Source organism: Astatotilapia calliptera, chromosome 22 (assembly GCF_964374335.1).
Source record: "Astatotilapia calliptera chromosome 22, fAstCal68.1, whole genome shotgun sequence".
NCBI classification, from domain to species: Eukaryota; Metazoa; Chordata; class Actinopteri; order Cichliformes; family Cichlidae; genus Astatotilapia; species Astatotilapia calliptera.
This window is the reverse complement of record NC_137442.1, coordinates 26,734,750-26,749,145: the sequence shown is the minus strand read 5'-3', so window position 1 is coordinate 26,749,145 and position 14,396 is coordinate 26,734,750. Positions and strand designations below refer to the sequence as shown.

The 14,396-nt window shown below is 41.7% G+C and overlaps 1 protein-coding gene across 6 annotated transcripts in view; it reads right to left on the bottom strand.

The window, feature by feature from the left end:
* The window catches only part of LOC113014322 (receptor-type tyrosine-protein phosphatase U-like), a 259,557-nt gene that overhangs the window by 176,265 nt on the left and 68,896 nt on the right, over positions 1–14,396 (bottom strand). For all 6 annotated transcript variants that reach the window (XM_080296202.1, XM_080296203.1, XM_080296201.1 and 3 more), the window contains exon 2: positions 7,305–7,433. In XM_080296202.1, the coding sequence (XP_080152328.1) occupies positions 7,305–7,433 (129 nt within the window). The remainder of the gene's footprint in view (positions 1–7,304; positions 7,434–14,396) is intronic.

The following is a 14,396-nucleotide window of genomic DNA, read 5'->3' as shown; positions in this document are numbered from 1 at the left end:
AAGAAGAGTGGGCGATTGTTACGGCCCTAGCAGGGCCTCCTCCTGAAGGTGCCTGTGTGGGCGTGTCATACTACCTCTTCTGCCTGAGGTGCCACCTTTCCCTTTTGTGCAGCTGACTCTCGTCAGTAATCAAGGAGATTTAAGCCCAGGGAAAGGTGAGCTCTGGGCCAGAGTGCCATTTGTGTGGTTTACAGCTAGTGAGCTGAGTGTTTTTGTGGTGTTTCCAGCTGGTGAGCTGTGTTTTGTGGTTGTCAGCTAGTGAGCTGCGTTTTCCTTTTGACTTTTTGCCTTACTGACCGACGCCTGAGTTTTTGTTTGTTTCTTTTATGGTGATAACGGCTTGTCCGTCTCTTTTAGTTGAATTACTTCAATAAAACTGTTTTATTTAACTGTTTTGCCTCCCTGACTCCTTTTTCTGACCCGGTCACTTTTGTTACTTCCCCCTCCCCGCCTAGACCCCTCAGGGGAACGTAACAAGAGTGACAAGTGGGGGCTCGTCCGGGATCGTTGAAAAGGGAGTTTTGAGTTGGAATTGGTTTTTGATTATCTGGCTGTTTTTTACCTTTGGAGATTCAACTTCCCAGTTTAGTTAGGTGAGTGTCCAGCTGAGCTTTGTTTTAAGTTCTTCCTTCGGGCACTCTTTTGTTGTTTTGCCTTTTTTATTTTCGGAGTAATCCTGGGCGGGGATTAGTTCCCTGTTGGGGGTAGGCAATTCAGGGCTCCAGTCGCTGAAGTTTCGCCTTTCAAGTTGCCTCGAGCCCGGCACGCTCCAGAAGATAGGTAAAGTTTGTTGTGCTTAGGAACTGGGTAAGTTGTGTTTGTTTATTGTGTAAACTGTAAGAGGTAAGTTGGTCATTTAAACTAAGTTGTGTAGTTTTGGAGTGAGTTGGCAGAGAGGTGTGGTTGTGTCTTAATTAGGGTGTGTTTTCTAACCCTTCTCCGGCCCCTAAAATGGCTGATGAAGCCATCAGTGCACAGGTGTCTAGAAGCTCGTTTGTAAGCAATAACGTCCACCTGGTTCCCGTTTTCTGTGAATCCAGTGTTGAGAGCTTCTTCAGTGTGTTTGAAAGCATAGCAACTGCATTACAGTGGCCTGAAGATGTGTGGGGGGGTGATGTTGCTGTGTAAATTCACAGCTAAGGCTCAGGAAGCTTGCTCTGGTCTGTCTAGGCAGGACAGCCTAGTTTATGAAAAGATTAAAAGTGCCGTCCTCCAAGCCTATGAACTTGTGCCTGAGGCCTATAGGCAGAACTTTCGAGGTTTGGAGTTGGCACAGAGTCAGTCCTACCTTGACTTTGCTCGGGAGAAGGCAAAGCTTTTTGGTAGGTGGTGCTCTGCAAGCCAGGTTAACAGTTTGGGGTCGTTACGTGAGCTCATGCTTGTGGAGGATTTCAAAAACTCTGTTCCTGAGTCTATTTCTTGTTATTTAAGTGAGCAAAGGGTTTCCACTCTACAGCAGGCTGCCATACTGGCGGATGGGTTTACCCTAACTCATAAAACAAACGCGGTGGAATGTGACATCCCTTCTCACGGTAACACATCTTGGAGAGCTAGAAGGGAGCCAGCTAACAAGGCTGAAAAAGTTGTGGTTTCGAGACCCAAAACAAAGCTTTGTTTCTTCTGCCACAACCCTAGACACCTCATTGCTGACTGTTCAAAATTGAAACTCAAATGGAAAGCCGACTCAAAGCAACAATTGCCTGCTTTGAGAAAAGCTAGTCGTGGTTCTCAAACCGACCAGGTTGCCAGGCCTAGTAAAAGGCTACACTTGGAGCATAATTGCTCAATCGTGTCATGTAGTCAGTGTGAGAGGTCAACTAACCCTGAGCTGCTGCTGGTTGACAATGTCCCCGTTCCTCAACATGACCTGCAGGTGGACAGATCATGTATAACACCACCACTCAGACCTGCACCCCTGACTAACAAACATGCCTGTACCCGTGACCTGAGCAATCGTCTGAAAACTGTTGCAGTAAGGTCTTCTGACTGCCTGCTGTGTTCTCCACATGTGATGGCTCAAAAAAGCCCTAGCCACCACATGAGACATTGTTTTGAGGGTCTGCGGCCACCCTCAGTCAGTATTTTGAACCCGTTGAGATGGGGTTGGCAGCTTCCGCAGGCAATGCCTAACCGTTGCTATGGGGTTTGGTAGGTGGAAAGCCTGCGATTTGTTGATGCGATGGTTACGGACTTGATTAGTTGTTTTGGTTATCATAATCATTTGACAAACCACGGGTTTGTATTTATGGGAGGGGGTGTTACGGCCCTAGCAGGGCCTCCTCCTGAAGGTGCCTGTGTGGGCGTGTCACACTACCTCTTCTGCCTGAGGTGCCACCTTTCCCTTTTGTGCAGCTGACTCTCGTCAGTAATCAAGGAGATTTAAGCCCAGGGAAAGGTGAGCTCTGGGCCAGAGTGCCATTTGTGTGGTTTACAGCTAGTGAGCTGCGTTTTCCTTTTGACTTTTTGCCTTACTGACCGACGCCTGAGTTTTTGTTTGTTTCTTTTATGGTGATAACGGCTTGTCCGTCTCTTTTAGTTGAATTACTTCAATAAAACTGTTTTATTTAACTGTTTTGCCTCCCTGACTCCTTTTTCTGACCCGGTCACTTTTGTTACTTCCCCCTCCCCGCCTAGACCCCTCAGGGGAACGTAACAGCGATAATTTTCTGTGTGAGCGCAACCTTGCTCACATTACAAACAGTCATTTGTCCTATTGTTTAATAAAAATATTCATTACTGCAGCTTTAAAAAGCTATATACCTTTCCTGCATTCAATCTAAATGACAAAAACCTTGTGAAAATCAGTTTGAATTTAGAGCCACAGTCAGAAATGCTCATTTAATGTTCTGCAGCATATCTAAGAACCTCTATTCTTCACACCAAGGGGCATTTTGGGTATTTCATTCAAAAGTGAATAGCTTTCAATAAAGGTGTGAAAGAAGCGAGAATACAAGAATTCATTGGGTCCCTATTCCTCACAGCACATTTGAATGGCATACAGTAAAATCAAATGCCTTCCTAACTGGCTTGCAAAACTAGGTAGTGCACTGTGTGTATAAGGCAGTCAAAACACACTATTTGCCATACAGCTCACAGAAGGTGATGAAGGTCACTGATCCCCGAGTTATCATTTGCAGCAGCCTATCTGAATATCGTTTGCAGCGGCATGGCCAAGCACAAATTCTGCTTTTCTGCTTAACAGCATCAAAGGTTTGCGGCTTATGATTTAAATCAACTGCTGCTACTGGTTTACTTGTTTCTGCTGCATTTCAATCAAACTCTGACCATGGATAACCATGTTAATCTAATTATTTTTTCCTTTTGCCCTTGTTGGACTGCCATGCTTGACAGTTGGTATAAGGTGTTTGTGAGGTGTTGAGGTTCGTATGAGGTGTTGTTGCTAAATGTGGTGCTGTGCATTAGGACTATTTCTCCACTTATGTCCAATCAGTCCAAAGGAAATGTTTCCAAAAGTGTTGTGGTTTGTTCATCCTGTCATGCTGTTCTTTTTAGAGGAAATAACTTTGTCCTGGCAAACCTTCCAAATAAGCAGTATTTGTTCAGTTCTCTTGTAATTGCATTGGATGTTTATTCTGAAATGTAGCTCTTGGGCTTTTTGCAATTTCTCCTATGTTTGACTCTCATTGCACAGTCTGACCTTAGGATGACTTTGACATGAAGTCCACTTATAGGAAGACTGTGACATTTTGTTAACACACCTGAATGTTCTAGACCAGAAAACTACCAGAAAGAAGCTCTGGTTTTATCGGGTGGTTGCACTTGCAGATGATCAGTTAATCGAGTGGACAAGATTAGAAGCACCTGGCTGCTACTTACCATCACATTTCCTCATGAAGCACTGAGGGCATATTAAGTTTTTCAGAGGACTTAAGCCATAAGATGTCATATAAGGTTTCTAAAATACTGCAGTACTGTACTATATCAGAAATCTTTCTGATATAAGCCTTGTACACATCAAATAGCTAAATCTCCTGCTGCCAGATATTTGGCAGCTGAAGATTTAGCTATTTGATGTGAGCTTTGCAACCTGTTTTATACCAAACTGACAGCTTGAAAAGTCTGTAAATACAAAATATTTGGCAATATTTGCCACATAACATAACTTTGAAGTAATAAACATTGTAGACAAATACACATTAAAATTTACTTAAATCTTGTGGTTGTTTTTGGCAAAACATTTGAAAATATCTGTCATAAAACTAGCAGCAACATCAGTGTAGCTCCCTTTTCTTCACACCCTCCCCAGTTGAGAAACCATTGAGTTATCCTGTCAGGATTGCTCCGAAATGGATTAAGATTTGAGTTTTGGACCTGAAGTTCCCCTCCAGAAGACAGAATGCCTCAAACTAATTCGTGGGAAATTTGTTTTCATTAAATATGTCATTATTTTAGTGTGAACATCCACAGAGTATAATGAACCATCTGGAAAATAACACAGCACATAAAAGCAGTGGCAAGCCAGCTTTATAGCTGAATGGTGGGTTATTCTGCATTGTGTGTTTTTGCACAACAACAGTACTGTTTATAACTTGGTATCTGGGCTAGATGGTAAATGCCTCCCAATGTGAGCCTTGTGGGGCTCGCATTGGGTTTTGCAAAATAAATAACTCAAGTATCAAGAACGAGACTGCAAAGCTAAGTAGGTTGATTGATGCTTTTCCATGAGATTGGAGTTTTAAATGTGGGTGCTGTACTTATAGCCATTTCCTTCATAGCATTTCCTTTTTCGTTAGTATATACTATATTCTTCCAACCGTGATTCACTTTACTTTGATGGTTTCACATTTTTTGTGGTTGTGTACAGCACAGACAAACATTTTTCTCAAGGCTTATGGCACAGAGGTGTGCCAAAAATAAGACTAATGAGAGGCCAGAGGAGTGCACGTCCATGCTGAAGCCAGAAATCTTTCAGCGACTAAGCTAATGGTGAATAAGAGACTGGCAGTGGAAGCTGGAAGACCTGCAGGGATCACCTGCAGCTTTTCACCTACTTGGTTCAAATACTCATTAATTACCTCAGCAGCCTTTGGGATATATATAACATAGTGTTGCAAGGAACTGCAGATTATCATTCCTACTGATGAGCAATAATTTTACCTCTTAACATCAGTGCACCTCTGGGGTCGGGTTTAAGGGCAGAGTTTGGGTTTGTCATAGATTTTTCACATATTCAGAACATCCAAATGAAAAAGCTTCTAACAGAAAAAAGATAGAATCTAAGAAAGTTATGAGACTTTACTTTTGATAACATACTATGTAGAATGTGTCTAAAACACATTGTCTAACCATTTTACCCAATCGCATTAGATCTATTATGTGACACCACACTGCATTAGAACCCTTATATACCCTTACCTCCAAAGAACCCGAATTTTTTCTGATTTTTTAAGTGGTCTGGAGGAATAGTTCTCAGGCTGGTCCCTGAATCAGCAGTTTAAGTCATCTGTGTCTTACCACCTGCATCTGCTTTGTAGTTTTTCTTCAAAAAAATGTCAGTTACAAGAATTTAGGATTAACTGAAAATGAGTGAAAAAGCAACCAATGTCCTGAGGATTTTTTCATAACTATAACACTGAGCTATTAGTAATTTAACCCTTGTATGGTGTTCAGGTCTGTGAGACCCGTGTTAAGTTTTTTTCAAAAGAAAAATTAAACAATTAATTATTTTTTCACGTGTAAATGTGTTGTGTCTTTCCACTCACTCCACTTGATTATAACTGATTTATTTATAACATTTTATATAAAAGAAAAACGAGAAGCACATTAATTCATAAATGTGATCTAACAAAGGTAAAGGGAAAAAATTAACCATGTTTGCTGTTCATATGTCTTGTAATTGGGATGAAGGAAACATCTGTTGAGTAATTTAACATAAAATTGTTTGATAGTGTTAATTTGGAAAGCCAAAACTCTAGCGGGTCCACCAGACCCATGAACACTGGCTGAGTAACAAAAATACGAACACCACACAAGGGTTAAGTGTAAAAAAAAAGCCACCTCGCTCAACGAAACCTTGTGATCAGCAGGTCTTCTGCACCAACAAGTTGCCGTAAGGTAGGGTTTAACTGGGAAGCAAAACTGAAGCAAAAAAGAAAAAAATGTTTAAAGCATTATTAAGCTGCATGGCTCGCTGTGGCTGTAAGGCAGTAAGTAAAGCCAGCAATGGACTGTCAGCACTTCCAGGCTTTGGAGACAGCTGCCATTAAAATGACAGAAAGGAACCTCCAGCGGGTTAGGCTTGTTAATTTTAAGAATACTTCTGTTGGTTTATGAAGCCGTTTAGGACCTAAATACACTTCTGAAGTGCATTAAGAAACATCTCCAGTGGTCTGGGACAGATCTGCCTACTGTTATAAACTGGGTTGAAATGTAAACTTGTGTTCTTATCTGTTATATTATTGTTAGTCCGTTAATTATAGTCAGCTACACTTTTCTCTTTCTTGTTTCTTATACACAATTTTCAGCTTTTCAGCCTTTTCTGTCTCTGCTGAACTACTTTGAATTGCTTATTGCTTTAGAGAGGATCTACAGACAAATACACTTCCCTTAAGTAGTAAAAAGCCACGCCAATGATGTCTAAATGAATTCTACCAACCTCAAACCTGGTATACAAAAACATCCTGCTGCTTTCCTCTGCCCATTGCTCACTTACAAATTGGTATGCTGTATATTTGCAGCAGAAATAATACAATTCTTTTTTAGAAGAGCTCAAAGTACTCGGTGTAGAGCAGATGTTCTTTTCCAGCTGCTGCTTTTCACACATGAGAGCTACCCAGTGTGAGCACACTCTATAACTGGTCTGGACTGAGCTGCTCCACTGCGGCAGGTGTGCAATAAAATTGTGATCAGTGACACAGAGACACTAACACAACTACACTCCTGCCTGTCAATGGAGTTTTTGGGGTCAGTCTAAAGCTGGATTTATGCCACTGTACTGCGGTAAATGTTGTATTCACAGTTTTACAATTCTGTTAAAACACACAACATGTGTCAATAAGAAGACTGCAACAGGTTTGGCTTGCTGCAACAATCTGCCTGTACACACCAGCGGTTGTAAGACCTGAATTTTTGCATTGTCCAAAGGTCCACGAAACGTTTCTCTGTCATGTTGGGAGAAGTACTGCATAAAAGGGTGTTTCTTTTGTTTTTAGTTTGTTTGTTGGAACTGTGTGAGGGAAGACGAGTATGTTCATGTTTTTAAATCACCGCCTGAATGTGTGAACAGACTTGTGGAAATTGTGTTGCTGTCAATGACTTTAACTCTGACACCTGCAGAAGCCTACCTCGCAAAAGATCTGGAGTTGGGTGTGGCCAGTTGTAGGTCCTGATCAGCTGCCAGTCAAAGTCATCTTCTTGGCCCTGTCGATATTCGCACAGCCCAGGGTCCGAGTCCTCATCAAAGGTGCAGCCAGCTACAGCAAGGGGCAGAAAAAAAGCAAACTGTTTCACAGGAAGTAAAAAGTATGAAACTCGTAGCTATCAGCAATGTGCCTTTGCAACTTGCTACCAGAAGAAAACTGGTGAAGGAATGCATTACAGTCTCCATTGTTAGTTATATCACCACAGGCCCATTGTAAATGTCTAAATGCATCAGCTCCTGTAGAAGCTCTGCAGCAGTAAACTAAATTGCAGCTAATGCTTGGCACCAGGCGGTCAGCATGAAATGCCTATCTCATCTTTTCCCTCAAAATCTATCACCATTTGGTGCAATTAGCCCTGTGGTGTGAAAATGACACAGTAGCCACAGGTCACCCAAAGCCACAAATAATGGGCAACAGTGCCACAGCAGCGAAAGGGATTCTTCAGCTGATGGAGGACAACAAGCCCAGCTCTCAGCCTGTGAAGGTGACCTAACCCTAGCTGCCATCTAATGGTCACATTTACCATTGTGCCATTATCACACAAACCACAGGCTTTTAGAGGCACAAGCCGGGCTGTTAAACGAGGGGTCAAAAAAATGACATGTTCTAGTTTAACTGGTCAGAAAACACAGGTGCACATGAGAAAATGTAAAAATGAATACTCTGGACTTGGGAGGACCAATTTGCGATCATACATGCGTGTTAGCCATAAAGAGTCACAACTAACAATTATCTTTTTTATTTCTCTCTAGATTATTCTATCAATTCTTTATTCAGTAAACGGCATCACAATTTCCCAGAGACTCTGTGAGATTGCTTGTGGTACCCAAATAGCAGTCTAAATAGCGAGATAGTTTCAAAATGACAGAAAACTCACAACAGAGAGGCCAGAAAATGTTTGCTGCCAATGTAATGACTTAATTATCAGAATTGTTTCTGTGGGTCGACTCGTGGATGAATCACTTGCAGAAAAGCATTGGTTTCATTTCATTTCATTATGTAGCCATTGGTTGTCTCCAATATGGAAACAATGGTTGAGTAATTGCTCAGATCTTCATCATTAACTGTGGCTCCTTGGGGGTAGAGGAATGATGAAGAAACAAGAATTCTCGAGTGCAGCACAGGTATGAAGATTCACATAAACAAGAAAGCAGAATAAAACAGAGAGCGTTAGGATAAAAAAAAGATTTTAGATGTGCACGCTTCCAGTTTCCTTGTGCTACAAGTAATTGGTACTAGCAATGACCTTTGCTTTTAGCTTCAAAAAAAGAGAAAGCTAATTGGGCTAAATTTGATTTTTCATGACCTACCTTGAGCCGTTTGCTTGTGCCCAGTTGCCCAGGCAATGTCGTTATGTTTTGAAATGTTCAATTCCACGTTATTTATAATGGCATCGTAATCAATAGGGCATATAAATGGAGCAATAACAAAAAACCTAACTTGGAATAATCCACAGCTTTCCTAAGGTAACTTTGTCAACAAGGTCCTTGTTTCTGCAGCCCGAGCAGTCAAATTCAGCACAAATGGAAAAAGCAGGAATGAATCTAACCAGTGCTTCTACAGACTCAAATGAGTCTCCTCAGGTTAAAAACAAAGTGTGATCTGTGCAGCTCCACCTGCCCAGAGAGTAGTAGCATGGGACCTGCTGCCAGAGGGTAGCTTAGAAATAATGGTGTGGGATGCAGGGGAGATACTCATTTATGAGACATACGGTGCAGCACCAGCCTGTCACCAATCCTCTGAAATAGCCATTTCTCAGTCTGGCCCTGGCTTAAAGACAGGCCTAACGCTGTTCTGTCTAACTACAAACACCCTGAGCTCACTGCGGTCCCAGGACCCTCTTCACTAACAGATCGTATTAAGGCTTGGCAGCCATGCTGCTGGTGTTAAAGAGCTACTCTGACTCTGTGCCAGCTTCAGCTTAATAGCATCCCGTTTGGCTTGCTCCCTCAATACTGCTTTTGTCTTGTGTGTAGAAGCTCCATCTGTTTTCTGTAGTAATGTATATGTTTTGAAGTCAGAGGAAGTATTGGATGTTGCATTAAACTAGCAAGGCAGCTAATTTTGGACCGCTGTTTTCTCTGTTCCTGCTGACAAACAAATATCACCACCACACCACCAGTGAACTTCCCCACTGCCCCGGCCTTCTTCCCCTCTGCCTGCAGCCAAGCAAGTGTTTCCGGGTGTGTAAGCATATCAGAGCCTTAATTGCCTCCTGAGTACGGGCTGCTTGTTGTGCTGCGTCGTGCCCGGTTATCTGAGGATGAGAGGGCTGGGCAGTGGAGCGGGGTCTGCAGTTGAGGCCTGCTTTTCATTGAAAGCCCTCCAGCTCCAGGAAGAAACGTCACCATCAGACACGTTTCACTGACTCCCCTCATTAAGGCTCATCCTTCCAAGTCTCCTTTACTTTTTAGCACACGCGTTCCCCTCAATGCCCAAATGAGCTTCTCTGGCAGCAGGAGGGAGAGCCCATGTAATTAGAAAAGCCACATGCGTTCTGTTGAATTCATAGTGATGTGTCTGTGTGTGGACCGCACACGTCAGACACACGCATTAGCTGGGTGCGTTGGCTGTTTTGATGTTTACTTAAAAAATGAATAAAATTATAATGAATCTGTCAATGTCCCACAGGCTGAAGCTGTAACATCAATGGGAATTATTTGTGTTCATCACAGCAATGGTGAATATGGCCAAAGTGAGTGCATGATTGCTGCTTTTTACAAATAATAATTTGAATATGAGAGAAAAAAAAACAGCCTTTAGAATGCTAATTGCTTATCAGAGGTGAGCACAGCTCTTTTAGGCACAGTCCCAGAGCAACGTAGGACCTTGCAGAGCACCAATAACACCCAGAGATGTGGGCCCTGAGGTAACTTTGTGAAGAATTGCCACATCTGACAAGCTCCTCAAGGGGAGAACAATAAAAAGGAAAAATGAATAATATATGCAAGAATAAGGCAGTTGCCTTTTTAAAAGGTAGGAGAGGTAAACACGACCTGAGCTTGTTCAAAGATACAAAACAGAGAATATGTTATCTGTCTGGGTTTCCCTTAGAAAAGGTATTCAGGGACACCCAACGTAACTATGGACTGTTATAACCCTATTAAAGCAGACATTTAAATTATCAAGTCATCCATTATCCAAAGCTGGAGGTTCATTTTGAAGTCGCTCCTTTGCTCCAGGCTTAAATAGATTGCAGTGTTTCATCAGATCCCACGTTGGCAAGCCATGAAATGTGTTTTCTTACTAGTTTTGTATGAGACTGATGCTCAGAGAAATCCTCCTAGTGTTGTATGGTGTGATTTTGCCTGAATTCCAATAAAAGTAATCCTTCTTATGTGTTTTTAAATGTGTTAATAAATATCATGTTCAGGCGTCTTTCTGTCTAGGTGGCGGTTTAGAAAAACAGTCGTGCGTTGTAGTTTTTACCAAATGTTGGCAATGGTACACTTTGTCTAGGGACTGTTTTCAGTAGTGGATTAATACTCTGCTGTTTTTGTAGCTTTATGTGACAAAAGAATACACAAGAAATCCATATGTTTTTTTTTTTTCATCTTACCATGAGGTTTGCTTACAATAGCAGGAGTATAAAGTATCACCTGTTTCAAAATTTGAAAACCTATTTAATGTAATGATTTTCAAACATTGTCATTATTTTACATTGGTTGAATGCAATAACCTACAGTAAGCCATTATGTGTGTGTAAAGCAAACTAATATGCACAGAATGTCAGTAAAATAAAATATGTAATTCACCTGTGGTTTCATATGATTTAGCATTGCTTCAGAAGCAGGACATAGTAATCACAATGCCATCACGTTGAATATTCACAAAAAGCAGCCAGGGAAGGTTCACCTTGTGCTGCCCAAAAACGTTCTGACCTGTGGACACCTGTCTAGCACCAGTTTAATTGGCAGCAGATCCTTTGCGTTACGAGTGGGGCCTCCGCGGATTTGACTTGTTACAGTGTATCCTGTTAACCTGGCCTCCAAACTCCCCTGATCTAAAGGGCTTGTGCTCTTAACCTGGCAACAGAAGTGAGATAAGTTGTACCTGAGGCGTTTTGTTGAGATGATTGTCTTGAGGGAGGAGGCTGCTCAGCAACAATGAATACCATGTCCCAAATGTTAGTAGAAAAACATTGCATTGTAACAAGATGATTAGTATTCAGTTCACTGGGTTTTAATACTAGAAAAAATGTAAAAAAAAAAAAAAATAAAGATTTTATTCATCAAACAGTGAATTTTGGGGTGTGTATTTATTTATGCTAGAACCACCAAACAGGTGGTAAAATAAAATAAAATAAAATCTCTTATTATCTGCTTAGTTTTTTCTTTGTTTTTGTCATTTATTGTAGCTTCATTTCCTGATATGTTTTCCATGATTTTATTCTCATTTTTGACTGTGTTTGCTATCAGAATTTGTAATTATAGTTATTCTTTAAAGTTTATTACCAGAGCTTCAATTTTCTTGTCCTTGTGTGTCTGTTTTGCCTTTCTGTGTTAGATGCTCCCATGTTTAGTTTCCTGATTTATTTTGCTAGTCTCTTGTCTCGTGTGTGATCTGTGTAAATGTGATTCCCTTGGCTAGTCAGTGAAAAGGGGCCAGATGTGATGAATTTTCAATATTCTACTTTTAAATGATTTATTAAAGTGTGTTTCATATTTTTTTTTGTCAATTGTGAAGTCATTTTTTAAAAGTATGTGATGATGTCTTCAATCTGAGTTAAGCTCTATTTTTACACCTTTTTTACTGACACGTTATCGAAAATTCATATTTTACTTTTACATCTGTTCTTCTTTGTTTTCAACCTATATTCAATTAAATACACTACAAGGAAAATATATCTCTCATTTTGAATTTGATGCCTGCAACACGTTCCAAAAAATAAAGCTGGGACAAGGCAGCACAAGACTGAGAAAGTTGAGGAATGTTCAAAAAACACCTGTTTTCAACATTCCACTGGTGAAAATTTTGATTGGAAATAGTTTGCCATGATTGGGTATAAAAGAATCATCCCCAAATGGCCCAGTCGTTCACAAGCAAGGATGGGGCCCGAGCTCATCTGAGATGGACTGACTGAAAAGTGTGCTGTGGTCTCACGAGTCCATATTTCAAATTGTTTTTGGAAATCATGGACTTTGTGTCTTCCAGACAAAAGAGGAAAAGGACCAGATTGTTTGCAGATTGATTGCAGATTGTTATTACAGCAAAGTTTAAAAGCCAGCATCTGTGATGGTATGGGGTGTGTTAGTGCCCATGGCATTGGTAACTTGCACATCTGTGAAGGCACATACATGCTGAACGGTACATACAGGTTTTGGAGCAACATATGCTGCCATCCAAGCGACGTCTTTTTCAGGGACAGCCCTGCTTGTCCCCTCAGCAGTACAATGCAAAGCCATATTCTGCATGTGTTACAACAAAGTGGCTTCATAGTAAAAGATTGTGGGTACTAAAATGGCCTGCCAGTAGTGCAGACCTATCTCCCATTGAAAATGTGTGGCGCAATATAGAATAGAATAGAATAGAATAGAATAGAATAGAATAGAATAGAATAGAATTCAACTTTATTGTCATTGCACATGCACAGGTACAGGGCAACGAAATGCAGTTTGCATCCATCCAGAAGTGCTTTAGTGATATAGATATATTACAATATATATTAGCAATAATATAGACATGTGAGTATATTACAGAAATGGGTCTATTATGGTATGTTATAATGTACACGGTATGAAGTATGTTGTGAATATTCTATAACTATAAGTATGTACAGGCTGTAGTGAGTACAAGCTATGTACAGGCTATGAACAGGATATAAATATGAAAAACTATACAGAATATGAAATAAATAACTTTACAGAATCTGAGATATACAGCTATACAGAAATGGGAACTATGCAAGTTGTAAACAGTTGTAGGATTAAAGATTATCGAATGTACAGAATGATTATTTACACAGAGCTATACAGTAGTGCAGTTAAGATAAATGAGGGTGTAGATCGTTTCTACAGAGGCTATATAAAGTGCTAGTGGTTGTGAGTGGTGGTTCAGTCCATGTTATTATTGTGTGTTCGAGGGTACAGTTGTCCATTGTGTGTGTGTGTGTGTGTGTGTGTGTGTGTGTGTGTGTGTGTGTGTGTGTGTGTGTGTGTGTGTGTGTGTGTGTGTGTGTGTGTGTATGTCCAGTCCATGTGTTAACGTGGGTCAGATGTCAGGAGGCAGAGTTCAGGAGTCTGACAGCTGTGGGGAAGAAGCTGTTCCGGTACCTGGTGGTCTTAGTTCGGAGGCTCCTGTGGCGCCTCCCAGAGGGCAGGAGGGTGATGGGTGACTGGGGTCTTTGATGATTTTCCCAGCCCTTTTCAGACACCGCTTCCTGTAGATGTCTTTTATGGCAGGAAGTGGTGCTCCGGCGATGCGCTGGGCAGTTTTCACGACCCTCTGCAACGCCTTCCGGTCCGAGGCAGAGCAGTTCCCGTACCAGACTGTTATACAGTTGGTCAGGATGCTCTCGATGGTGCAACGATAGAAGTTCACCAGGATGTCTGAGGACAGGTGGTTCTTCCTCAGAGTCCTCAAGAAGAAGAGGCGCTGGTGAGCCTTCTTGACCAGCTTGGAGCAGTTGGTCGTCCAGGTGAGATCCTCGGAGATGTGGACTCCCAGGAACTTGAAGCTGCTCACACGCTCCACAGCCGTCCCCTTAATGTGGATGGGTGGATGTGGGTCAGCATTCCTCCTGTAGTCCACGATGAGCTCCTTGGTCTTCTCGGTGTTAAGCAGCAGGTTGTTTGTGTCGCACCACTCAGCCAGACAATCCACCTCCTCCCTGTAGGCGGCCTCATCGTTGTCACTGATGAGGCCAATCACCGTGGTGTCATCTGCAAACTTAATGATGGTGTTGGAATCATCAGCAGGTCTGCAGTCGTGGGTGAAGAGGGAGTAGAGGAAAGGGCTCATCACACAGCCTTGTGGTACACCGGTGTTCATCGTGATTGTAGATGAGCAGTGGTT